The sequence below is a fragment of the Bombina bombina genome, chromosome 4 (genome assembly GCF_027579735.1).
Source record: "Bombina bombina isolate aBomBom1 chromosome 4, aBomBom1.pri, whole genome shotgun sequence".
NCBI lineage: Eukaryota > Metazoa > Chordata > Amphibia > Anura > Bombinatoridae > Bombina > Bombina bombina.
Window position 1 is genome coordinate 635678777 of NC_069502.1, and position 27765 is coordinate 635706541.

The window sequence follows — 27765 nt, forward strand, 5'->3', positions numbered from 1 at the left end:
CATAAAAAATGTTTAAATGAAACATAAGGAGAATATATAAAAAACTGTCTGATACAGGATCTTTAAAACAAAGAAACCTTCATTAGGATAATAAACTTAAGTATGCTGTCGGTCAGAACAAAATTTAATTTTAGCAATTTTGAAAAAAACCTTGTAAGTTTATTTAAAGGCATAATAGCAGTCATAACCCTTATGATAAAAACAACAACATGTAATGTTTGCAAATGAAATAAAGTACAAGAACTGAATATGTAAAAAACAGTAAATGCCATTATACATGTAGAAATATAATAAATGCCACATAATTGAACTGAAGAAATAACAGCTTAATAATGAAAAGAACACACTTAGCTTTGTAGAATTGTGTTCCAGGGCATTATAGTTTCTACAGTAACATCAGAGTCAGGATCAGAATGAAACCTCTCGCAAAATGTAACAGAAAAAGAAAAATAACATGTAGACAAAATATTCAATTTCTATAATGTAACAGTTTCAGTAAAGAAAAACAAAAGCAGGCATAATAGCTTTCAACAAAACTAGGAAAACAGCGAGCAATAGAGGGAGAGGGGTAAAGTAAGATGCATAACGCAAAAAAGGAATTGAAAATTTTTGGAGCAAAACTATCACCAGGAAATTTCACAATTTGCGTCATAACAAACGCAATTTCATGCCAAAACTACTAGCATCAACAAAGATGCCAGAAATTACGCAAATTCACGCCCAAAATTTTTTGCGCTAAGAATGACGCAATAAAAAACAGCATTGCGAGCCTTGATTTGCTAGCGAAAAAATGAGTCAAATTGAAAAAGACTGAGCCCCAGGTAAGAAAAAAGTTTAAACTTCCCAAACATGATTCCTATACTGAAACTGTTTAGACTGCAAAAGGGAAATATACATAGACCTGACTCATGGCAAATATAACTAAATACATATATTTAAAACTTTATATGAATAAATAAAGCCCCAAACCATAGCTGAGTGTGTGTTAAATAATGATACATACTTACCGAAAGACACCCATCCATATTTAGCAGATAGCCAAACCAGTACTGAAAAAGTATCAGCAGAGGAAATGGTATATAGGAGTATATCGTCGATCTGAAATGGGAGGTAGGAGATGAATCGACCTATAACAGAGAACCCTTGAAAAGATTTCCCGCGAGGAAAACCATAAAATCAATAGGTGATACTCCCTTCACATCCCTCTGACAAACACTATACTCTGAGAGGAATTGGGCTTCAAAATGCTGAGAAGCGCTTATCATAGAAGAAAAATCAAACTTACTTCACCACCTCCATAGGAGGCTAAGTTTGTAAAACTGAATTGTGGGTGTGGTAAGGGGTGCATTTATAGGCATTTGAGTTTTGGGAAACTTTGCCCCTCCTGGTAGGTTTGTATATCCCATACATCACTAGCTCATGGCGCAAAATATTTTTTTGGTCCTAAGTTGCGCCTTTGATGGCGCAAATTTCATAATTTCCTGCGTCTTTGTTGACTCTAGTTGTTTTGGCGCGAAATCGCATTTTCTGGTGTTAGTTTTGCTTCAAAAAATGTTAACTTCCTTTTGCTTAATGCGTCATTCTTGGCGCCAAAAATTAGTTCTTTTACCCCTCTCCCTCTGGTGCTCGCTGTTTTCATGAATTTTGAAAGCTTTTATGCCTGCTTTATTTTATTTTTTGCTTTTTTTAAAAAAAATAAAAAAAAAATACTATCTTTGTTTTTCTATCTACTGAAACTGTTAGATTGTGGAAATTGAATGTTTTGCCTAATGTTAATTTTCTTTTTATGTTACATTTTGCAAGATGTCTCATTCTGATCCTGACTCTGATGTTACTGTAGAAACTATGATACCCTGAAACACAATTCTACAAAGCTAAGTGTGTTATTTTCATTATTAAGCTGTTGTTATTTCTTCAGCTTAATTATGTGGCATTTATCATATTGTATGCTAGTAACGTTTCTACATGTGCAATGACATTTACTGTTTTTACTTATTTAGTTCATGTATTTGAATTCATATGCAAACATCACATGTTGTTTCTTATATCATAAAAGTTTATGACTGCTATTATGCCTTTAAGTAAACTTACGAGGTCTTTTCAAAATTAAGATTTAATTAATTTTGTTCTGAACAGCAGCATACTTAAAGGGACACTGAACACAAATTTTTTCTTTTGTGATTTAGATAGAACATGCAATTTTAAGCAACTTTCTAATTTACTCCTATTATCAATTTTTCTTCATTCTCTTGCTATCTTTATTTGAAAAAGAAGGCATCTAAACTTTTTTCTTGGTTCAGTACTCTGGACAGCACTTTTCGATTGGTGGATGAATTTATCCACCAATCAACAAGGACAACCCAGGTTGTTCACCAAAAATGGGCCGGCATCTAAACTTACATTCTTGCATTTCAAATAAAGATACCAAGATGGTTAGCAATTAAAAAGTATCTTGGAAGTTATCTCCTTTCTAATTTCTACGATTTATATCTCAGGTTTAGACATTTGGGAGCTGGATTATCTCAGCCGTCAGTCTTTACACCCGGGAGAGTGGTATCTTTATACAGATGTGTTTACTCAATTTCCCAGGTACCTTTTCAGGTCCAGGGATCCTCAGGCAGAAATGGTGGATGCATTAGCAATGTTTTGGTTTTGCGACCTGGCTACATCTTTCCGCCTCTGTTTTTTTCTTCCAAGGGTGATTTCCAAAATCATATTGGAACAGTCTCATGTGTTTCTGATAGCATCAGCATGGCCTCACAGGTTTGGTATGTGAATCTTGTTCGGATGTCCAGTTGCCATCCTTGGCCGCTTCCTTTTTGGCCAGCCCTTTTGTTTTAGGGGCTATTTTTCCATCGGAATCTCAAATGACTAATTTGAAGGTATGGAAATTGATTACTGTTTAGTCATAGAGGTTTCTCGGACTCAGTTTGTATCACTATGTTGCAGGCTTATGTCTTTTTCAAGGAACATGTATTATCAGGTTTGGAAAACCTATATTTTATGGTGTTCTCATAAATTCTCTTGGCATTTTTTTAGAATTCCTAGGATTTTACAGTTTTTTTAGAATGGTTTGGATAACTTTGTCTGCAATTTTTTTGAAGGGACTAATCTCTGTAATTTCAGTTTTATTTCCTAGAAAGATTGTTTAAACTTCCTGATATTCACGGTTTTGTCTAGACTTTGGTTGGTATCAAGCCTGTTCATTTATGAATTTCTCCTTTCTGGAGCCTTTTTTGGTTTAAAGATTTTGTAGACTTTCTTTTGAGCCTATATTTTCTTTGAAGATTATCTACTTTCTTTGAGAGTGTTGTTTCTTTTTGACTATCTCTTCTGCTAGAAGAGTTTCTGATTCATCAGCTCCCTTGTGTGTCTCCTTATCTGATTTTTTTCATCTAGATAAGTTATTTTGTGGACTTCTTTTTTTCCCCCCTATGGTTGTGAATTTGAACAACATTAGTAGAAAAATTGTTGTTCCTTCTTTGTGTCCTAATCCTAAAGAATTATTTGAGAGTTCTTTAAGTCCTTTAGATGTGGTAAGAGCTTTATAATTCTATATCGAGGTTACTAGGATTTCAGAAGACTTCTAGTCTATTTGTTGTTTTTCTGGTTCCAGAAACGGTTAGAAAGCCTCTGCCATTTATTTGTCATCCTGGTTAAAGCTTTTGTTTTTCAAGGCTTATTTGGAGGCAGGGCAGGCTCCGCCTCAGAGATTTACAATTCATTTGACTAAGTTCAGTCGCCATTTCTTGGGCTTTTTTAGAATGAAGCTTCGGTTGATCAAATTTGCAAATCAGTAATTTGGTCTTCTTTGCATACTTTGTTTTTACCATTTTGATGTGTTTTGCTTCTTCTGAAGCAGTCTTTGGTAGAAAATTTATTCAGGCAGCTGTCTGTTTGATTCTACTGCTTTTGATTTAAGTTTTTTTAAGAAAAACTTTTTATTGTGTGGATTTAATTTCTCAGTGGAAATAGCTGTTGTGATTTTATCCCTCCCTCTCTAGTAACTCTTCTGTGGACTTCCACATCTTGGGTATTTCTATCCCATACGTCACTAGCTCATGGACTCTTGCCAATTACATGAAAGAAAACATTTATGTAAGAACTTACCTGATAAATGAATTCATTTCATATTGGCAAGAGTCCATGAGGCCCACCCTTTTTATGGTGGTTATGTTTTTTGTATAAAAGCACAATTATATTTCCAGTTCCTCTTTTTTTACTCCTTTTTTGTTATCACCTCACTACTTGGCTATTCGTTAAACTGAGTTGTGGGTGTGGTGAGAGGTGTATTTATAGGCATTTGAGGTTTGGGAAACTTTGCCCCCTCCTTGTAGGAATGTATATCCCATACGTCACTAGCTCATGAACTCTTGCCAATATGAAAGAAATTAATTTATCAGGTAAGTTCCTACATAAATTGTTTTTGAGCGAGATCGCGGCAGAGAGAAGCCCAGGACTGCAGCGACATACGCTGGACCTTAAGAGCATAACAGGGTTCGGCACTGGTCGTTAAAGGGACAGTAAACCTTATCGCTGTTTTACAGACCCGCTCTCTGTACTCTGCTGAGCTGGTCTGTTGTTTTTACTGAGCGCATCGGGCCAGCTGTATAGTCACAGCCCGGCCCGACCGCGCCATTAGACACAATGCAGCTCGCTCCTGCTCTGTCTGACAGCGGGAGCGAGCTGCATTGTGTCTAATGGCGCGGTCGGGCCGGGCTGTGACTATACAGCTGGCCCGATGCGCTCAGTAAAAACAACAGACCCGCTCAGCAGAGCCCAGAGAGCGGGTCTGTAAAACGGCGATATTTTTTAAAAATAAAAAGGCAATATTATGATTTAAAATGTTTGGCTAATGTAATGTTATATAATTCTGCACTATGTGCAGAATTATATAACATTTTTTTTAAGGTTTACTGTCCCTTTAAGGGGTTAATATCAGGTCTGGAATCTAAGCAATATTTTAGATGGACTTTAATTGATCACTTTTAATTGATCACTTTTAATTAATATGCACTGTTGCTTACTTAATCTAGCTGTGCCATTCTAATACCCTGCATTTCGGCATTTTTTTTTAATTTTTTTTGTGAGCTAACTGTTTGACCTCTAATTAGCGGCAATTGGAGAACACTTCAAACCTTTAGGTCAGAAAAAAAAGTAGGCAGCTGGAGCGTCGGGATTAGAATGGATGAATTAAAGTCTAAAATATTGTTTCCATTCCGGATCGGATTATAAGAATTGGAAACTTTACCATAATTTTAAGGCTACATAGCCAATTACAGAGCTGCTGTCATTTAAATTTATGGGCTGTGCTTTTGGATTAATTGGAGTGCCAGCATGCATGCACAGTCTCAATCACCACTGAACATGCTCACTGAGGCCCTTGCTAGTGTGGAGTGGCGGATTAATAATAGAGATATTAAGAGAACCAGGTTCTGTTTAAAAGGCGTGCAAATCATCCTAATGGACAAATAAAACTATAGCAAGTAAGTATCTGAACAGAACTGTTTTACAAATTGAGCAGAACCCTGTGATTTATAGCACCTTGTTCTTCTTTTAGTCTGATGATTAAGTAGTGATGTGCACAAGAGTTGCTAAACATTTTCTGTACTTGATATGGGATGTTCAAGTTGTGTAAACTTTATATGACCAAGTAGAAAAGGCAATTCATTATGTAGGTGAGAAAAAAGAAAAGATTTTGATCAGAAGATACGTCCATTAAAAGTACAATGTAATGTCTTGTAACTGCAATAAGATTTGAGATTATTAACGTCATTAACTACATTAACCGTATGCAGTGTTCTCCACAGAAAATGTTGCCAGCTGGGTGCATTATGAAGTAGCCGGGTGGGGGCAGTGTAATATTTTCTGATATATCATTTTCTGCTATGGAAAGCTTAAATTAATTGCACAATTTAAACAACTTAAATGAACATTTTTAATATTTTCTATTTTAACTTTTGACTAAAATTTTAGCCAGATGGTCAGTAAACTCATCCGGGTGGTGCACCCGCTTAAAAGGTTCTGGGGAGAACACTGGTATGGTATCCTGTATGTGTATTCCCAATGGATTTATTGGAGGGGAAATAGTGGTTGTATTCTCTTACTGTTAAGGACATTACAATTTTGTGAGTTAATCTAATAACCCTGTGTTTTTACCTGCAAGTAATCCGTAAATCTAGTTTTATGCTAAGGATTTCCAGTATTTGGTATTAAAGGGACAGGAAACCCCATAATGTTCTTTTTTTATTTGAATAGAATATACCATTTTAAACAACTTTCCAATTTACTTCTAATATCTAATTTGCTTCATTATCCTGTCATCCTTTTTCCTGAAGGAACAGCATTGCACTACTGGCAGCTAGCTGGACACATCTAGTTAGCCAATCACAAGTTACAAATGTGTGCAGGCACCAATCAGCTGCTAGCTCCCACTAGTGTAGGATATGCACATATTCTTTTTCAACAAGGGATACCAAGAGAACCAAGCACATTTGAAAATAGAAGTGATATTAGGTGTCTTAAAATGGCATTCTCTCTCTGAATCATGCAAGTTTCATTTTGACTTTCCTATCTCTTTAACAAAATATTTGTTTTTTTTCCTTTGTGACAATGCAGGTCTTTGTGACAGTGCAGGTCTTTGTGACAGTGCAGGTCTTTGTGACAGTGCAGGTCTTTGTGACAATGCAGGTCTTTGTGACAGTTTAAGAATGCCATAGAAAATTTGTAGTGGCTATTGAATTTGTTAAGTCCATCTTGTGTGTTATGAGCTCAGCAGTCCTGAATAACTATTTTGATGGTGGTTGCAAAAATTGAATTTCCAATTGTTTTTATGTTTTGGTAATATGACAATTGTAATTCAAAATTTGAATATGTGATTAACTAGGTGTTTAACTCTGCTGTGAAAGTTAGTCCCATTCATCAACGATCAGAGAATGTAACAAATATTTTGGTAACTTTTTTTTCAATTTTATTTATATAAACACATTTTTTTTTTATCTTTAAAGGTAGCAATAGTGTGTGATTGTAGACGGTTTATTTCAAAGCATATGAGGCTTTATAGAAGGCTTCATGACTTTTTGTAGATGTGGCCTCAAATTATGGTCTTGAGAATATTATTGTGGGTCATGATGATTTGTCTATCATATATATATATTTAAAGGGATATAAAACCCAGAGCATGGGATTTTAAACAACTTTCCCATTTACTCCTATAATCAGAATTGGTTCATCCTCTTGGTTTCCTTTGTTTAAAGTGAAGGGAAACTTTGGTGAATGAAAACCCGTTTTTTAAAAATACTATTAAAAACAGGGGCACTTTCATTCATCAAAGTTTATAAAGTAGCCGTTTTGATTAAAAACTTACCTTTTTTCTTTTCACAGCCAGAGCAGCTTCCCCCTCCTGGAAATCCTCTCTTCACACGTCAGCAATGACTAATCCGGCTTCCTCCAATCACAGCATGGCCTCAGGCAATGACTACCCTGGATTTCCAGGAGGGGGAAGCTGCTCTGGCTGTAAAAAGAAAAAAAGGTAAGTTTTTAATCAAAACAGCTGCTTTATAAACTTTAATAATTGAAAGTGTCCCTGTTTTTAATAGTATTTTTTTTAAAAACGGGCTTTCATTCACCAAAGTTTACCTTAACTTTAAGGAGCTGCAATGTACTGCTTGGAGCTAGTTGAACACATTGGATAAGCCAATGACAGCAGGCATATAAGTGCAGCCACCAATCAGCAGCTAGCTTCCAAAAGTACATTGCTGATCCTGAGCCTTTTTATGCTCTTCAACAAAAGACAGGACTAGAACAAAGCAAATTAGTTACTAGAAGTATATTGGAAAGTTGTTAAACATTGCATGATCTAGCTGAATATTTTTGGGGGTTTATGTCCCTTTAAGATAACCTTTCACTGAAACTAAAGGGCCTAGACCAAACCCTGAAAAACAGCCCCTCCTCTATCAAACTTTAAACCAGTTTTACACACTTCAGCACTCATCCCCTCTCTGTGAGTTTGTGTGGTCTACAACTGTGTGGCTGGGCTGTTGTTGATTCTAGATGCTTCTGCTGCTGTTGATTCTGGGGTCTTCTGCTGCTTCACAGTAAAAGCACTTACAGTTTATTGGGGCAGAAATTTCATGAACTGACTTGTGGCAAGGGTGGCAGTGCCACATTTAAAGTCACTGAGCTCTCTCTTCAGCAAGACTCTGTACTTCCAGTGTTTGTGTTTATATTAGGGCTGTGCGATATGGGGAACAAATTGTGAAACGTGAACATTTTTACAGGGACTAGAAATGCTCATGAGAGCCCAATGCAATCCACTACTTCGGCACAGCATAACAGAATAAAAGTTCACATTCATTAAAGAATTTTAAAACTTACAATTGACAGGACATTGTTTGAGGTGAGTAGGTAGAAACGGAACAGGAACACAATTAAATTTGTTGTTTTAGCAAAGTTTTAATGACAATCCATATTTATTTTTCGGTCTCTTTATTAAGATACAAACATAAAATACAGGAAATATGTACACAAAATATAAAAAAAAATCATAACAAAATGGCTTCTTTAGGAAAAAACTCAGTATTTAGTGTGACCTCCCTTGGCACTAAGCACATCTTGATTTTTTTGGGGGAGACTGTCCTGAAGTTTTCTGAAGTCATCTTCTGATATATTATAGCAGGGTTCTTTCAGCACTTCCCATATCATTTATTTCTTTATCTGTCCAGGTCATTCCATACCTCCTCTATAATATTCAGGTCTATACTCTGTGGCGCCCAGTCCATGACTGTCATTGTTTTATCAACTTTTTTTCTCTCTAAATATGATTTCCCTGAATTAGCAGTGTGCTTGGGATTGTTATCATGCTGAAAAATAAAACCATTCCCAAACAGGCGCTTTCCAGAAGAATGGCATGATGAATTAAAACCTGTCTGTAGTTTTCAGGATTTATGACCCCATCAATTCGGACAATATCGCTAATATCACTGGGAGAATTGCATTCCCAAACCAGGACAGACCCTCCACCATGTTTCTCTGAATGCTGCAAACACTCATTCGTCCATCTCTCTCCAACTCTCACATATTGTTCTTCGAGAGCCAGGTTCCTTTTATTGCTCAAGTGTAAGGGGCGGTCACAGTAAATGCTTGCCACTTTTTTTGTATATTTTTTTTTCTGTTTTTAAATACTGCATACTAATATCCTGTATTTTCTGGTTGTATTCTAATAAAGATACTGAGAAATAAATATATGGCATTATACCATTGCTAAAACAACAAATCGTAGGGTAGCCTAAGACTTTTGCACAGTACAATATACAGTACATGTATTTGTGTGTGTGTGAATGTGTACATATGTGTGTGTATGTATATATATATATATATATATATATATATATATGTGTGTGTGTGTATATATATATATATATATATATATATATATATATATATATATATATATATATATATATATATATATACACACACATATACATACACGCAGTATCTCACGAAAGTGAGTACACCCCTCACATTTTTGTAAATATTCTATTATATCTTCATGTGACAACACTGAAAAAAATGACACTTTGCTACAATGTAAAGTAGTGTGTGCAGCCTGTATAACAGTGTTAATTTGCTGTCCCCTCAAAATAACTCGACACACAGCCATTAATGTCTAAACTGTTGGCAACAAAAGTGGAAATGTCCAAATTGGGCCCAAAGTGTCAATATTTTGTGTGGCCACCATTATTTTCCAGCACTGCCTTAACTCTCTTGGGCATGGAGTTCACCAGAGCTTCACAGATTGCCGCTGGAGTCTTCTTCCACTCCTCCATGACGACATCACGGAGCTGGTGGATGTTAGAGATCTTGCTTTCCCCACCTTCCGTTTGAGGATGCCCCACAGATGCTCAATAGGGTTTAGGTCATGCTTGGCCAGTCCATCACTTTTACCCTCAGCTTCTTTTGCAAAGCAGTGGTTGTCTTGGAGGTGTGTTTGGGGTCGTAATCATGTTGGAATACTGCCCTGCGGCCCAGTCTCCGAAGGGCGGGGATCATGCTCTGCTTCAGTATGTCACAGTACATGTTGGCATTAATGGTTCCCTCAATGAACTGTAGCTCCCCAGTGCCGGCAGCACACATGCAGGCCCAGACCAATGCACCCCCACCACTATGCTTGACTGTAGACAAGACACAATTGTCTTTGTACTCCTCACCTGGTTGCCGCAACACACGCTTGACACCATATGAGCCAAATAAGTTTATCTTGGTGTCATTGGACCACAGGACATGGTTTCAGTAATCCATGTCCTTGGTCTGTTTGTCTTCAGCAAACTATTTGAGGGCTTTGTTGTAAATCATCTTTAGAAGAGGATTCCTTCTGGGACGACAGCCCATGCAGACCAATTTTATGCAGTGTGCAGCGTATGGTCTGAGCACTGATTGGCTAACCCCCCACCCCTTCAACCTCTGCAGCAATGCTGGCAGCACTCATATTTCCCAAAAGTAAACTTCTGGAAATGATGCTGATAACGTGCACTAAACTTCTTTGGTTGACCGTGGCGAGGCCTTCTCTGAGGAACCTGTCCTGTGAAACCACTGTATGGTCTTGCCCACCGTGCTGCAACTCAGTTTCAGGGTCTTGATAATCTTCTTATAGCCTTGGCCAACTTTATGTAGAGCAATAATTCTTTTTTTCAGATCCTAAGAGAGTTCTTTGCCATGAGGTGCCATGTTGAACTTCCAGTGACCAGTATTAGAGAGTGTGAGAGCGATGACACCAAATTTAACACACCTGCTCCCCATTCACACCTGAGACCTTGTGACACTAACGAGTCGCATGACACCGGGCAGGGAAAATGGCTAATTGGGCCTAATTTGGACATTTCCACTTAGGGGTGTACTCACATTTGTTGCCAACAGTTTAGACATTAATGGCTGTGTGTTGAGTAATTTCTTCAGTTTTGTCACATGAAAAGATATAATAAAATATTTACAAAAATGTGAGGGATATACTTACTTTTGTGGGATACTGTGTGTGTAGGTGTGTGTGTGTGTGTGTGTATGTATATATATATATATATATATATATATATATATAACAGAAAGCGAAAAAGATATGAGGGCGCTAAAGATGTGAGCCAGAAAGAAATGTAAATATATACTAGAAGGCAGTAATTCCCAATTAACAAAAACCCAACCTTAAAGCAGCTGTCCCTTTAAGAAGAGTGAAAACTGAAACAAGGAAGGGAAGGATTCCCTCTTTCTAACAGAAAACACCTTCCAAGCAAATTATGGATGAACAAGAGGACATGTAAAAGGACAAAATAGTGGTGGTTGCTTAGAGTCAGTGTATAAATAATCGATAACAGGATAAATACTTAAATCCCTAGATGCAATCTTAGACAGATAAATAAATATAAAAATGCAGCAAATATTTCATATAGAAAAGGCACAGGTGTTAGTATACACAAAGATGGAGTATAAACAAATATTGCATGAAACTGAAATATAATGCCCCACTGATAACAGTGAGAAAGTGCAAACTTACAGGAACAAACCTCAATCTTATGAGGTAAGTGATCCGCACAGCAAAGGATTCCTCTTATGGAACACAGCTTCCCTCTTGGGGTGTGAAAGAAACTTCAGTGGATCAGCAATGGATATTCCCTCGGCCTCTTTAAGTATGGTTCCTCTGGAAGTGTGGTGAAATTCTCCAACCGTATATATGTGGAAAAAAGAGACTCGGATAGTGTGATATTGTTTTTTTTTTAAAAAAACAAACACGCTTTATTGCTGAACAACACACACTCTCACAAATGCCTGCTTACACTTTAAATCCTCAACGATATGAGGTATTGGCAAAGCTATTAAGTAAAATAGTGAATACAGAGGCAATGTCCCTCTCTGTATACACCGTAATGAACTTTTTCGTTCTCTATTGAGACAAAGGCAAAGTCTTTAAAAGTAAAACAACACCGGGGCTTCCGGTATTTAAATCAGTCCGTTCTTCTTTTCATAAGTTTGCACTTTGCACTTACTCACTGTTATCAGTGGGGCATTATATTTCAGTTTCATGCTATATTTGTTTATACTCCATCTTTGTGTATACACCTGTGCTTTTTCTATATGAAATATTTGCTGCATTTTTATATTTATCTGTCTAAGATTGCATCTAGGGATTTAAGTATTTATCCTGTTATCGATTATTTATACACTGACTCTAAGCAACCAGCGCTATTTTGTCCTTTTGCATGTCCTCTTGTTCATATATATATATATATATATATATATATATATATATATATATGTGTGTGTGTAAGTATTTTTTTTAATCTGATTTGGATAGATTTACTCTTGAAAACAGATTATCTAGGAATATAGCTTTGGTAAATCATTTCCTACTTTTTAATTTTACATTTTCCTATCTGTTGTATTTCTCCATGTTGAACATATTTTTGTCACATTTATTTTTTTTAGGATCAAACTACAGTGCGCACTGTTGCTTCAGCCACCACAGCCAATGAGATACGTAGACAGTCCAGTAGTTATGAAGATCCCTGGAAGATTACAGATGAACAGCGACAGTATTATGTAAATCAGTTCAAAAACATTCAACCAGATCTTAACGGATTCATCCCAGGTAAGTCTTTGCATTGAACATACCCAAAAGAGTTTGTTGTTTGAACACATCCTGTAGATCTACTTTTTATGCCTATACTTTTATTTTAAATGAGGACTCTCCAAATTCATCATGTCACAGGATCCCAGACTGCGCCTGATGGTTTGTTTATTGAGTTCTGTTTTCCAATGTTTGTTCGGTCTCCTTGTCCAAATTTTAGAAAGATAATTTTGCACCCTCTGGCCACCTTTCTTACTCTTAATGTCTTGTGATGTTACAGAAATTGTAATTCTAAGGTGTGCAATGGACATACAATTTCCATCTAATTCCCATTGTACCACTTATAATTAAAAATAGTACTGGCCTAGTAAGAGGCCTAGACTGGTTTATTTTGATGCCACAGTCCTACACCTCAAGTATACAGTCTTGTGTTGCAATTAGTGGGTACATCACTGGTGAACTGCTTGTTTAGCAGAAATGTAATCTCATGTTTGTTCTGTTTTTGTGGTAATCAGGTTAATTGCTGAATCTGTTTTTAGTTCAGCCAAGGGAGTAAATAACTGCTACAGCTGTTTAATATAAATCCTCTTGAGTCTGGAAAGACAAAAAAAAAGGGGCGCTTCCTTGTGCAGATCAACTATTTAACAAATGGTGAAAAAAACGCTTGCTCCTATTGTACTCACATACACGGCACCACTCGTCATGCTATTGGGCGCAGGCTGAAGTTTCAACAGCGCTCCAGCTCACTGGTGATAGCCTCGTCAGATCGGCAGAATTTTAAACACTCTAAAATTCTGCCGGAACTGACGAGGCTACCATCAGTGAGCTGGAGCGCTGTTAAAACTTGCAAATTTTGCTTTAATGTTGTTTTCTCCAACATAGGTGTGTCCGGTCCACGGCTTCATCCTTACTTGTGGGATATTCTCCTCCCCAACAGGAAATGGCAAAGAGCCCAGCAAAGCTGGTCACATGATCCCTCCTAGGCTCCGCCTTCCCCAGTCATTCTCTTTGCCGTTGTACAGGCAACATCTCCACGGAGATGGCTTAGAGTTTTTTAGTGTTTAACTGTAGTTTTTATTATTCAATCAAGAGTTTGTTATTTTAAAATAGTGCTGGTATGTACTATTTACTCTGAAACAGAAAAGAGATGAAGATTTCTGTTTGTAAGAGGAAAATGATTTTAGCAACCGTTACTAAAATCGATGGCTGTTCCACACAGGACTGTTGAGAGGAATTAACTTCAGTTGGGGGAACAGTGAGCAGACTTTTGCTGCTTGAGGTATGACACATTCTAACAAGACGATGTAATGCTGGAAGCTGTCATTTTCCCTATGGGATCCGGTAAGCCATTTTTATTACAGACAGTAAATAAGGGCTTCACAAGGGCTTGTTAAGACTGTAGACATTTTCTGGGCTAAATCGATTCATATATAAACATATTTAGCCTTGAGGAATCATTTAATCTGGGTATTTTGTAAAATAATATCGGCAGGCACTGTTTTGGACACCTTATTCTCTAGGGGCTTTCCCTAATCATAGGCAGAGCCTCATTTTCGCGCCGGTATTGCGCACTTGTTTTTGAGAAGCATGACATGCAGTCGCATGTGTGAGGAGCTCTGATACATAGAAAAGACTTTCTGAAGGCGTCATTTGGTATCGTATTCCCCTTTGGGCTTGGTTGGGTCTCAGCAAAGCTTCCAAATTTGGTGTGCAATACTTTTAAGGCTTTAAGACACTGTGGTGAAATTTTGGTGAATTTTGAACAATTCCTTCATACTTTTTCGCAATTGCAGTAATAAAGTGTGTTCAGTTTAAAATTTAAAGTGACAGTAACGGGTTTATTTTAAAACGTTTTTTGTACTTTATCAAGTTTATGCCTGTTTAACATGTCTGAACTACCAGATAGACTGTGTTCTGAATGTGGGGAAGCCAAGGTTCCTTCTCATTTAAATAGATGTGATTTATGTGACACAGAAAATGATGCCCAAGATGATTCCTCAAGTGAGGGGAGTAAGCATGGTACTGCATCATTCCCTCCTTCGTCTACACCAGTCTTGCCCACTCAGGAGGCCCCTAGTACATCTAGCGCGCCAATACTCCTTACTATGCAACAATTAACGGCTGTAATGGATAATTCTATCAAAAACATTTTAGCCAAAATGCCCACTTATCAGCGTAAGCGCGACTGCTCTGTTTTAGATACTGAAGAGCATGAGGACGCTGATGATAATGGTTCTGAAATGCCCCTACACCAGTCTGAGGGGGCCAGGGAGGTTTTGTCTGAGGGAGAAATTTCAGATTCAGGGAAAATTTCTCAACAAGCTGAACCCGATGTGATTACATTTAAATTTAAGTTGGAACATCTCCGCGCTCTGCTTAAGGAGGTGTTATCCACTCTGGATGATTGTGAGAATTTGATCATCCCAGAGAAACTATGTAAAATGGACAAGTTCCTAGAGGTCCCGGGGCCCCCAGAAGCTTTTCCTATACCCAAGCGGGTGGCGGACATTGTAAATAAAGAATGGGAAAGGCCCGGTATACCTTTCGTCCCTCCCCCCATATTTAAAAAATTGTTTCCTATGGTCGACCCCAGAAAGGACTTATGACAGACAGTCCCCAAGGTCGAGGGGGCGGTTTCTACTTTAAACAAACGCACCACTATACCCATAGAAGATAGTTGTGCTTTCAAAGATCCTATGGATAAAAAATTAGAATGTTTGCTTAAAAAGATGTTTGTTCAGCAAGGTTACCTTCTACAACCAATTTCATGCATTGTCCCTGTCACTACAGCCGCGTGTTTCTGGTTCGATGAGCTAGAAAAGGCGATCGATAGTGATTCTCCTCCTTATGAGGAGATTATGGACAGAATCCGTGCTCTCAAATTGGCTAATTCTTTCACCCTAGACGCCACTTTGCAATTGGCTAGGTTAGCGGCGAAAAATTCTGGGTTTGCTATTGTGGCGCGCAGAGCGCTTTGGTTGAAATCTTGGTCAGCGGATGCGTCTTCCAAGAACAAATTGCTTAACATTCCTTTCAAGGGGAAAACGCTGTTTGGCCCTGACTTGAAAGAGATTATCTCTGATATCACTGGGGGTAAGGGCCACGCCCTTCCTCAGGATAGGTCTTTCAAGACCAAAAATAAACCTAATTTTCGTCCCTTTCGTAGAAACGGACCAGCCCCAAGTGCTACGTCCTCTAAGCAAGAGGGTAATACTTCTCAAGCCAAGCCAGCCTGGAGACCAATGCAAGGCTGGAACAAGGGAAAGCAGGCCAAGAAACCTGCCACTGCTACCAAGACAGCATGAAATGTTGGCCCCCGATCCGGGACCGGATCTGGTGGGGGGCAGACTCTCTCTCTTCGCTCAGGCTTGGGCAAGAGATGTTCTGGATCCTTGGGCACTAGAAATAGTCTCCCAAGGTTATCTTCTGGAATTCAAGGGGCTTCCCCCAAGGGGGAGGTTCCACAGGTCTCAATTGTCTTCAGACCACATAAAGAGACAGGCATTCTTACATTGTGTAGAAGACCTGTTAAAAATGGGAGTGATTCATCCTGTTCCATTAGGAGAACAAGGGATGGGGTTCTACTCCAATCTGTTCGTAGTTCCCAAAAAAGAGGGAACGTTCAGACCAATCTTAGATCTCAAGATCCTAAACAAGTTTCTCAAGGTTCCATCGTTCAAAATGGAAACCATTCGAACAATTCTTCCTTCCATCCAGGAAGGTCAATTCATGACCACGGTGGATTTAAAGGATGCGTATCTACATATTCCTATCCACAAGGAACATCATCGGTTCCTAGGGTTCGCATTCCTGGACAAGCATTACCAGTTCGTGGCACTTCCTTTCGGATTAGCCACTGCTCCAAGGATTTTCACAAAGGTACTAGGGTCCCTTCTAGCGGTACTAAGACCAAGCAATAGTAGTAGTAGTACCTTACTTGGACGACATTCTGATTCAAGCGTCGTCCCTTCCTCAAGCAAAGGCTCACACGGACATTGTCCTGGCCTTTCTCAGATCTCAGGGATGGAAAGTGAACGTAGAAAAGAGTTCTCTATCTCCGTCAACAAGGGTTCCCTTCTTGGGAACAATAATAGACTCCTTAGAAATGAGGATTTTTCTGACAGAGGCCAGAAAAACAAAACTTCTAAACTCTTGTCAAACACTTCATTCCGTTCCTCTTCCTTCCATAGCGCAGTGCATGGAAGTAATAGGTTTGATGGTAGCGGCAATGGACATAGTTCCTTTTGCGCGCATTCATCTAAGACCATTACAACTGTGCATGCTCAGTCAGTGGAATGGGGACTATACAGACTTGTCTCCGACGATACAAGTAAATCAGAGGACCAGAGACTCACTCCGTTGGTGGCTGTCCCTGGACAACCTGTCACAAGGGATGACCTTCCGCAGACCAGAGTGGGTCATTGTCACGACCGACGCCAGTCTGATGGGCTGGGGCGCGGTCTGGGGACCCCTGAAAGCTCAGGGTCTTTGGTCTCGGGAAGAATCTCTTCTCCCGATAAATATTCTGGAACTGAGAGCGATATTCAATGCTCTCTAGGCTTGGCCTCAGCTAGCGAAGGCCAAGTTCATACGGTTTCAATCAGACAACATGACAACTGTTGCGTACATCAACCATCAGGGGGGAACAAGGAGTTCCCTGGCGATGGAAGAAGTGACCAAAATCATTCAATGGGCGGAGACTCACTCCTGCCACTTGTCTGCAATCCACATCCCAGGAGTGGAAAATTGGGAAGCGGATTTTCTGAGTCGTCAGACATTTCATCCGGGGGAGTGGGAACTCCATCCGGAAATCTTTGCCCAAATTACTCAACTGTGGGGCATTCCAGACATGGATCTGATGGCCTCTCGTCAGAACTTCAAGGTTCCTTGCTACGGGTCCAGATCCAGGGATCCCAAGGCGACTCTAGTAGATGCACTAGTAGCACCTTGGACCTTCAAACTAGCTTATGTATTCCCGCCGTTTCCTCTCATCCCCAGGCTGGTAGCCAGGATCAATCAGGAGAGGGCATCGGTGATCTTGATAGCTCCTGCGTGGCCACGCAGGACTTGGTATGCAGACCTGGTGAATATGTCATCGGCTCCACCATGGAAGCTATCTTTGAGACGAGACCTTCTTGTTCAAGGTCCGTTCGAACATCCGAATCTGGTCTCACTCCAACTGACTGCTTGGAGATTGAACGCTTGATCTTATCAAAGCGAGGATTCTCAGATTCTGTCATTGATACTCTTGTTCAGGCCAGAAAGCCTGTAACTAGAAAAATTTACCACAAAATATGGAAAAAATATATCTGTTGGTGTGAATCTAAAGGATTCCCTTGGGACAAGGTAAAAATTCCTAAGATTCTATCCTTTCTTCAAGAAGGTTTGGAGAAAGGATTATCTGCAAGTTCCTTGAAGGGACAGATTTCTGCCTTGTCTGTGTTACTTCACAAAAAGCTGGCAGCTGTGCCAGATGTTCAAGCCTTTGTTCAGGCTCTGGTTAGAATCAAGCCTGTTTACAAACCTTTGACTCCTCCTTGGAGTCTCAATTTAGTTCTTTCAGTTCTTCAGGGGGTTCCGTTTGAACCCTTACATTCCGTTGATATTAAGTTATTATCTTGGAAAGTTTTGTTTTTGGTTGCAATTTCTTCTGCTAGAAGAGTTTCAGAATTATCTGCTCTGCAGTGTTCTCCTCCTTATCTGGTGTTCCATGCAGTTAAGGTGGTTTTACGTACTAAACCTGGTTTTCTTCCGAAAGTTGTTTCTAACAAAAACATTAACCAGGAGATAGTCGTGCCTTCTTTGTGTCCGAATCCAGTTTCAAAGAAGGAACGTTTGTTGCACAATTTGGATGTTGTTCGTGCTCTAAAATTCTATTTAGATGCTACAAAGGATTTTAGACAAACATCTTCCTTGTTTGTTGTTTATTCTGGTAAAAGGAGAGGTCAAAAAGCAACTTCTACCTCTCTCTCTTTTTGGATTAAAAGCATCATCAGATTGGCTTACGAGACTGCCGGACGGCAGCCTCCTGACAGAATCACAGCTCATTCCACTAGGGCTGTGGCTTCCACATGGGCCTTCAAGAACGAGGCTTCTGTTGATCAGATATGTAAGGCAGCGACTTGGTCTTCACTGCACACTTTTACTAAATTTTACAAGTTTGATACTTTTGCTTCTTCTGAGGCTATTTTTGGGAGAAAGGTTTTGCAAGCCGTGGTGCCTTCCATCTAGGTGACCTGATTTGCTCCCTCCCTTCATCCGTGTCCTAAAGCTTTGGTATTGGTTCCCACAAGTAAGGATGACGCCGTGGACCGGACACACCTATGTTGGAGAAAACAGAATTTATGTTTACCTGATAAATTACTTTCTCCAACGGTGTGTCCGGTCCACGGCCCGCCCTGGTTTTTTAATCAGGTCTGATAATTTATTTTCTTTAACTACAGTCACCACGGTATCATATGGTTTCTCCTATGCAAATATTCCTCCTTTACGTCGGTCGAATGACTGGGGAAGGCGGAGCCTAGGAGGGATCATGTGACCAACTTTGCTGGGCTCTTTGCCATTTCCTGTTGGGGAGGAGAATATCCCACAAGTAAGGATGACGCCGTGGACCGGACACACCGTTGGAGAAAGTAATTTATCAGGTAAACATAAATTCTGTTTTTTCTTTTACATTTTGCAAGATGTCTCAATCTGATCCTGTCTCAGAAGCAACTGTTGGAACCCTGCTGCCTGATCACAGTTCTACCAAAGCTAAGTGTATCTGTTGTAAGTTAGCTGAGATTATATCTCGAGCTGTAGTATGTAACTGTTGCCATGATAAGCTTTAGCACGCAGAAAATGTTTCCATCAGTACTAGTACAGTTTCTGTTGTTCCTTCAACATCTAATGTACATGGTTATCCCTGTTGATATGAAAAATTAGATTGCTGATGCGATACAGAAGGCTTTGTGTGCTATTCCGCCTTCTTTTTTAAACATTTATTTATTTCCAAGCACAGAATACAAATCAACAAGTACATTTTTATCACATAAGTAAGTTTCTTTGTTTAACAGAAAAAAAAAGAGGAAAAAAAAAATGAATACAGTCAATAATTAATTCACTCTTAACTTCAAAGATTCCACAAAATCATATTTTAGAAAAGTTTTTGCCACGTACTTTCCAATATTTTACTCTTTGTGATTGTATACTTGTGCTATTTTCCTAATTACCTAAGATATCCTAACAGAAGATGGTCATGCAACACAGACCAAAAATAAAACAAAACAAAACATAACAAAACAAAACAAAACACAAAAGAAAAAAGGAAGACACAACAAGAGGGGAGAAGAGAAAGAAAAAAGAGCAGCAAGATAGGAAAAGAAAAGAAATTCCCCCTGCCTCCAACTCCACATCTCCATCTTACTGGGTGAATGTAATATTAGTGCCAAGAATAGGGGAATAGATTATGCAGAATCAGAGTTCCAAAAAAGTCTGATTTATGAAAACATTTAGTTAATGTATATTGCAGATTATTGGGCTGTTGTAATATTAGGGTAAGCCATTTGTCAAAAAAAATTTTTATCTGGTTTTCTGACAAAGAGTTGGCATTTAATTGCTCGAACATAATTTGCGAGAACACAGCTTGTTTAAATAGGCAAAACGGAGGGGAAATCCTCTTCTTCCAAAATTTGAGGATTAAGTTCCGTCCTAATAAAATCAGAGTGTTAACAGATTTATGAGGTATGGTATTGGTCTCACTAGATAGAAAAAAAACCTGGAAGATATCCAAAGTCACATTTTCATGCAACACTTTAGAGGCCCAATAGGACACTTTAAACCAAAATTGCCTAATTTTAGGACAGAACCAAAAACAATGGAGGAGATCGGCCTCCTTTTTTTTACACTTAAAACAGTTAGTGGATTTATTGCTAATCCACTTGGCTAGTGTTCTCGGTGTAATATATGAATTATTAATTAGTTTAATATGAGATTCTTTCCAGGAGGTGGGGATTCTTGCCTCTCTTACTTGTTTAATACTAGCTTTGATTTTTTCTACTGTTATTTCTTGGAAGTGGGATCTCCAGTAACTAGTTAGGATTTCCAACCCCAGTTGTCCTTGCTTTGACATTAGGATATTATAAATTAGCGAAATTGTATGAATACCATTCTTATGTAGTATGATATAGTCTTTCAGGTCAGCAAATTTTTTATAGTCTTGTCTAATATTTTCTATTCCATTTATATAGTGTCTGAGTTGCAAATATGCATAAAAGTTTTGATTGGATAAATTATATTCTTGGAGGATAGATTCAAATGTTCTAACTGTGTGTTCCTTATTGAGAACTTGGGAAATATAAATTAACCCCTTTTCCTCCCACTTTGTAAAGATTTCTGATGTTAAGCCTGGCGGGAAAAGGATGTTGCCTCTAATAGGGAGGTATGCTGATATACGGTAATCTATATTTAACACAGTACATAATTTCTGCCAGGCTGAAACCACATTACCAATTGCCATTAACTTTTTAATATGTTTTGGTAGTTGTGCCATTGGGCAGTGGATCATGGCCTTTAGGGAGAGAGGGGTAACCATCTGACTTTCAATTAAAGGGTTTGTAAAATAATTAGTATCTGTGATCCAGTCACAGGCAAAGCGTGCAAGAATAGCTATATTATACCATTTTATATCAGGGAGCGCAAATCCTCCATATTCTGAGAGCTGGTGTAATTTGGTTCTGGATAGATAGTGCCTTTTTTTATTCCAGACAAAAGATGAGCAATTCTTATTAAAAAGCCTAAGATCTTTGTTGGTGATAAAGACAGGGAGGTTTTGAAGAAGATATACTAATTGCGGAAAAAGAATAGATTTAATTAACATAACTCTGGCCGAGAGAGAGATAGGGAACAGAACCCATCTGTCTAATTTCTCGGCAGCATTTGCAAAGAAAACAGAGAAATTATTATCGTACCAAAGATTAGGATTTCTATGAAGATTTATTCCTAAATATTTAATACTTTCTGTGACCTGTAGGGGGTGTTCCTTGCAACTGTCTTTGTTCTGATGTATCCAGAGAATTTCAGACTTGCTCAAATTTAATTTGTAGCCCGAGAAAGAGCTAAATAGCTTAAAAGTATTTAGAGCAAGAGGAATACTGATTTTAGTATTCTGTAAAAACAGCAGTAAGTCGTCAGCATAAAGTGATAGGACCAATTGTTGATCTCCAATTTTTATACCTGCTATAGTATCTCTTAGGGAGATTGCAAGGGGTTCTATGGCAAGGTTAAATAAAAGGGGGGACAGTGGACACCCCTGTCTCGTTCCTTTATGGATATGGAACCTGGGTGTTGGAGCCCCGTTGACTAGAACATATGAAGTAGGTGTATTATAAATAGATCTTACTAGTGAGAAGAAATTCCCTGTGAACCCAAATTTATCAAGGGCGGTATATAAGTGATCCCATGTGACTGAGTCGAAGGCCTTCTCGGCGTCGGCGGTTAGCAGTGCCAAATCTTGTTTTGCATGTGAAGCATTATCCTGTAGGTTTTACCAATAATATTCTAATACAGAAGTAACGCGGCGTATATTTCTGATAGAGGATCTCCCAGGTATGAAGCCTGATTGATCCTCATGTATAACTTGCTCTATGCCAGACTTAAGTCTTTTTGCCATTATAGAGGTAAGTAATTTATAATCTACATTTAGAAGTGATATAGGCCTATAAGAGGAAGGGTCTAGAGGGTCTTTACCTTTCTTTAATATTAGAGTAACCGCAGACGCCGAGAAATGCTCCGACATAGGCTTCCCAGCTATAAAATATTCATTGAAAAGTCTAACCAGAGTAGGAAGTATATCACATCTAGTAATCTTATAAAATTCTGATGTTAACTGATCAGGGCCGGGAGCTTTATTTGACTTAGCATGGAGTATTGCTTCATCTACTTCTTCCAAAGTAATAGGACCATTTAAAAGTTCTAAGAAATCTGGGGAAATTTTAGGAATTACAATTGAGTTCCAGAAAATGTCTTTATTTTCAAGGTTGATCTCATTCGCCGCATATATATTTTTAAAGTATTTGAAGAAACTCTCTCTGATCTCTAGTGGATCTGAACATCTATCTTGACCGACCCGAATAGCTTCAATTATATTATTCTTTTTCCTGGCCTTGTTTAATCTAGCGAGGAATTTGGGTGACCTGCCGAATTGCCCGCTGTACTTGGCGTTAATTTTAATATCTTCCTTTATCATTTTCTCTTTAAAGAAGAGATCATATTCCTGTTTGGCCTTCTGATATTTATCCCAAAGAGATTTAGAGGTATTACTAATATAATTTTTATAGGAATTACTAAGCTGGTTAGCCAGCTGTATTTCACGGGCCTTATATTGCTTCTTTTTTTTAATCATGTAAGCTTTAATTTCACCCTTAAGATAAGCCTTGGCGGCTTCCCAGTAGATCTCTGTTTTGTCTAGATATTCTCTGTTAAAAGATTGATACTCCCGCCATTTCTGGCCTAACCAATCAGCAAACTTTTTATCCTGGGATAAATAATTGGGGAAAAAGAAGTTATTTACAGAGTTGGTAAGAGTGTTTTTAATTGCTATGCTCAGAGAAATGACAGCGTGATCTGAAATTATTATATCAGAAATGTGTGTATCAATATCCATCATTAACATGGCACTGGAAATTAAGAAAAAGTCTATTCTGGAGAACGCTCTATAAGACTTAGACTCACAAGAAAATCGTTGAACATCCGGGTGCTTAATACGCCAGATATCGTGAACCTTTAAATTATTGCAAATCTGTCGAAATATTTTGGCCTTAGCAGTGGAAAATTTAGAATTATTTGGAGTGTGTCTATCTTGGGATGGAGATGGGATAAGATTAAAATCTCCAACTAAGATCAAGTTTTGACCAATATATTGGGATAGTACCATGATGAGTTGATTCCAAAATGATACATCTACCTGATTTGGTGCATATATATTATAGAAAATATATTTAGTATTCCCTATCTCAATCTCGACCAGTAGCCACCTATCCTCTTTATCATAAGTATGTTTCAAGATTCTATACGATAAACCTTTATTGAACAAGATGGCTACCCCTCTCTTCTTCCTATTGCAGGGGGAAGCAATCACCTGACCCACCCATTTTGATTTAAGTTTATTTGCTTCAGCAGCCTTAAGATGGGTTTCTTGTAAGAAGGCAAGATCCGGTTTATGTTTACCCAGTTGCTTACTAATTAACTTCCTTTTAATAGGGGAGTTTATTCCACCTATGTTCCACGAAACACATTTAAGCATTTATTCTATTCTTCATATCTAGAACAGGTGTGGGAGTGGAGGCCATAAGGGGGGCAGATAGAAAGGGGAAAGAGAAAAAAAAAAAAAAAAAAGAAGAAAACAGGAAAGTATAAGAAGAAAAAACCAGAGGTAAAGGAGTTTAAAAACAAGACTTTATGTAGCAAATAGCTATATCTCACGATATCCACACGAATATTTAGAGTCTTACTTCGTTCCCTCATCTATACATTGATTTTCAGATCTATACAAAATTGTCTAGCTTGTTGTTCGGTTAGCAAAATATGTGTGGTTTCCTCATCTTCTATTATTATTTTGGCTGGATAGATTAATCTTGCTTTGTGCCCTGCATTGATTAGCCTGGAGCAGAAAGGGGACATAGTTTTCCTTCTTTGGGAAGTTTCACTGGAATAATCTTGAAAAATTAAGATTTTGGCTTCTCCTATCTGCACCAGGTCAATTTTACGGTAGGCTCTCAGAAGTTTCATTTTATCTTGATAATTTTGAAATTTGATCATGACTGCTCTAGGCTTAGATAGCCCGTTCAGTAGCTTCCTTTGGGGACCAATTCTATGTGCTCTTTCAATCAACAAGGGAGTGTTCTGTTGTTGCACCCCTAATATTTGTGGCAAAGATATAGAAGCAAAATATAAAAGGTCAACAAATTCACTAGATTCTGGGAGACCTACAATTTTTAAATTATTGCGACGGGAACGATCTTCAAGATCTGTTATACGTTCCTGTAAATTTTTGATAAGTTTATTGTGATCTGATAATTGCGTTGCTTGACTATTTATAGCATCCTCTGTTTCGGATATTCTATTTTCTGCCTCATTGAGCCTGTCTGAAAATTGTCTCACCTCCGCTGTTAGATTAGCCATCTGAGATTGTAGTAGTTCAAACTGAGGTAAAAATATTCCTGACAGCTGGTTAACCAGCTGTTGCGTGTCATTTTTAAGGGGTATAGGCTCTTTCACTGTTTCTAGGTGAGTATCAGAGACGCGTACTTTCTTATCTTTATTTTTAACTGGCATAATGGGCGAATTTATTTTAGACGTAACAAATTTGTCCATATAAATAACCCGCTTCCTCCCTTGCAGAAAAGTTCAATCACGTGAAAGATATTGTGTAGAGTGTGGGAAGAGAGAGTGGTGAGCTCAATAGCGTGAGAAGAAAGTGAAAAGAGAGGAGAGGGAGAGAGAAGGAAGAAAGAGAACAAAGGAAAAAAAAAAAAAAAAAAAAAAAAAATTCGGGGCAGTTGATGCCTATTTATGAAAAAAAATGTGTGTATGTGTATACAAATAAATCAGTGAACGTGGCTATATAGCAGGACTTACAAAAAGAATAATTCTCAGTTGGGTAATCAATACACAGTGCAAGTGTTGTGAAGTGTTATCAGGGGGAAAAAGCGAGCTATCTACTTGTGGGCTATTAACCAAGAGTTACATACAACCATAATTGCTTCTGTGGCAGAATAAGAAAAAAAAAAAGAAAGACCTGTATAAGAAACTTAATATCTAATATGTTCTGGCACAAAAAGAATCTTATACCATATAGATTATCTCTCTATTTGATTTACTCATCACCTAAAGAACTTTGTTGCAGGGCTTCTTAAAATAATATGTCAGACACAGTAAGTACAATGCTTATACAGAGTATAAATCTATATACGCGTAAGTAGAGTCAGATGTAACTATATTAGTTTATATTAATTGAGCATCTAGAACTGATAAATCATTTGTGGTGAGATCAAGTGCTTATGGTATAACAGAAAAGAAAAGATTTTCCATAATAAAGCTATAAGAACAATCTAGGCCCTGACATAAGCTGAGCACTAGGTCAATTCATGAATTTATATTCAGCTGACTTTTCAATTTTTGGTACATTTACTATATTAAACTTGCAGGTTAAAGCAACATATTTGTAGGTTAGAGTAACAGATTTGTAACCTCAGAAAGTCTAGCAAATATAGACTAAACAGACTTAGATATTGTCCGTAACAAGAGTAGGATTTAGCACTTCAAGACATCCAGCCGTTATTTAGGGCTGCTTGAACCCGCACAGCGGCGGTCTGGCAGTGATGATAAAGAGTTCTCTTAACTTTAGGAAAAACGGACACAGCAAACAGTCAAACAGACAGTCAGAATAAGGAAACCAAGGAACCAGATATACTTGCACTTTCCAAGTTAGTAGTGGGTACAGCAGCGGTAGTCCAACTCTATCCAGCATGTATAGGTTTGATGTGTAGTACGGTCTTGTGTAGATCCGACCTGCCTCAGCTGTTACCCTTGTAATTATTGTAGCACCTGTCCGAGAGATGCAGCAACGACTCCGGTAACTCCAATCAGCTGACGAGGCAGTGAGTAAGCCAGCACCTTATCCTGCTCGATACTCTACCCTAAGTTGTCAGCCCAGGCACTTTAGACTCAGGTACCAGCTCTGTCAGGGCCCCGGACCAGTGCAGCAGCGTATCTTGGTAGGTAAATTGCTTCAGCGTGGGACCGCTACAGGCGGTGGATTAGAGTGTATTTCAGGTGCGGTCAGTGCAACAGTGCAGTGAGCAGTTGAGGATTTGTAGGGTCCTTGTGATATACAGGTATTTGTTTGTGCTCCTGTAATGCGGCACTTTCTACCTTTAGGTTGCATCCAGGATGCCGATAGTGTAGATGAGGGTCGACGCCCTGTGAGTGATCAGCGGTATCACCCCCGCGGGGTGTACTTCTTCTAGTCGAGAGGCTATTTGCGGCTCTTGCGACGGAGCATACCGCTCTCATGGGTTTCCTGCCAGGGCACGAGTGAAAGTTGCCCAGCTCCCTAGGGTGTATATGTCACACCAGCAACGGGAGAATAGAGCCCGGGAGGCAAAAGCTGTTACATACGCTAACTCTCAGCACCACGCCACAACTAGCGTGCTCTGCTTCCGAATCAGCTCCTCCCACCGGAAACCGCCCGCTATTCCGCCTTCTAATAAACGTAAAAGGTCTTTTAAAACTTCTCATAAATTTGATGAAATTTCTAATGTCCGACAACATACTGAAATATCCTCCTCTGATGAGAATCTCTCTGATTCAGAAGATCCTACCTCAGACATTGACACTGACAAATCTACTAATCTTTTCAAGTTTGAGTATATTCGTTCCTTTTTGAAAGAAATGTTGTTTACTTTGGATATTGAGGAGTCTAGTCCTCTTGATATCAGAACTAGTAAATGTTTAAATTCTGTTTATAAACCTCCTGTGGTTACTGCTGAAGTTTTCCATTTCCTGATGCTATTTCTGATGTGATTGCTAAGGAATGGATTAAGCCTGGTACTTCTTTCATTCCTTCTTCTCGGTTTTAAAAGTTGTACCCTTTGCCAGCGGCTAGATTAGAGTTTTGGGAAAAAGTCCCTAAAGTTGATGGGGCTAATTTCTACTCTTGCCAAACATACTACTATTCGTATGGAAGACAGTACTTCTTTTAAAGACCCTTTAGATAAAAAAAAACTTGAATCTTATGTAAGAAAAGCTTTTTATTTTCTGGCTAGCCATTGCTATGGCCGATGTTGCGGCTGCATCAACCTTTTGGTTGGATAGCTTAGCGCAACAGGAAACAGATCCTGATTTGTCTAGCATTGTTCATTTGCTTCAACATGCTAATCATTTTATCTGTGATGCTATTTTTGATATCATCAAAATTGATGTTAAATCTATGTCTTTAGCTATTTTAGCTAATAGAGCTTGATGGCTCAAATCTTAGAATGCTGACATGGTATCTAAGTCTAGCTTACTATCTTTCTTTCCAAGGTAACAATTTATTTGGTTCTCAGTTGGCTTTAATTATTTCAACTATCACTGGAGGGAAGAAATGTTTTTTTGCCTCAGGATAAAAG

General features: G+C 38.5%; 1 protein-coding gene across 1 annotated transcript in view; it reads left to right on the plus strand.

The window, feature by feature from the left end:
* REPS1 (RALBP1 associated Eps domain containing 1) overlaps positions 1-27765 on the plus strand; it is a 704997-nt gene that overhangs the window by 281309 nt on the left and 395923 nt on the right. The window contains 1 exon segment of the mRNA XM_053710662.1: positions 12475-12637. Within this exon segment, the coding sequence (XP_053566637.1) occupies positions 12475-12637 (163 nt within the window).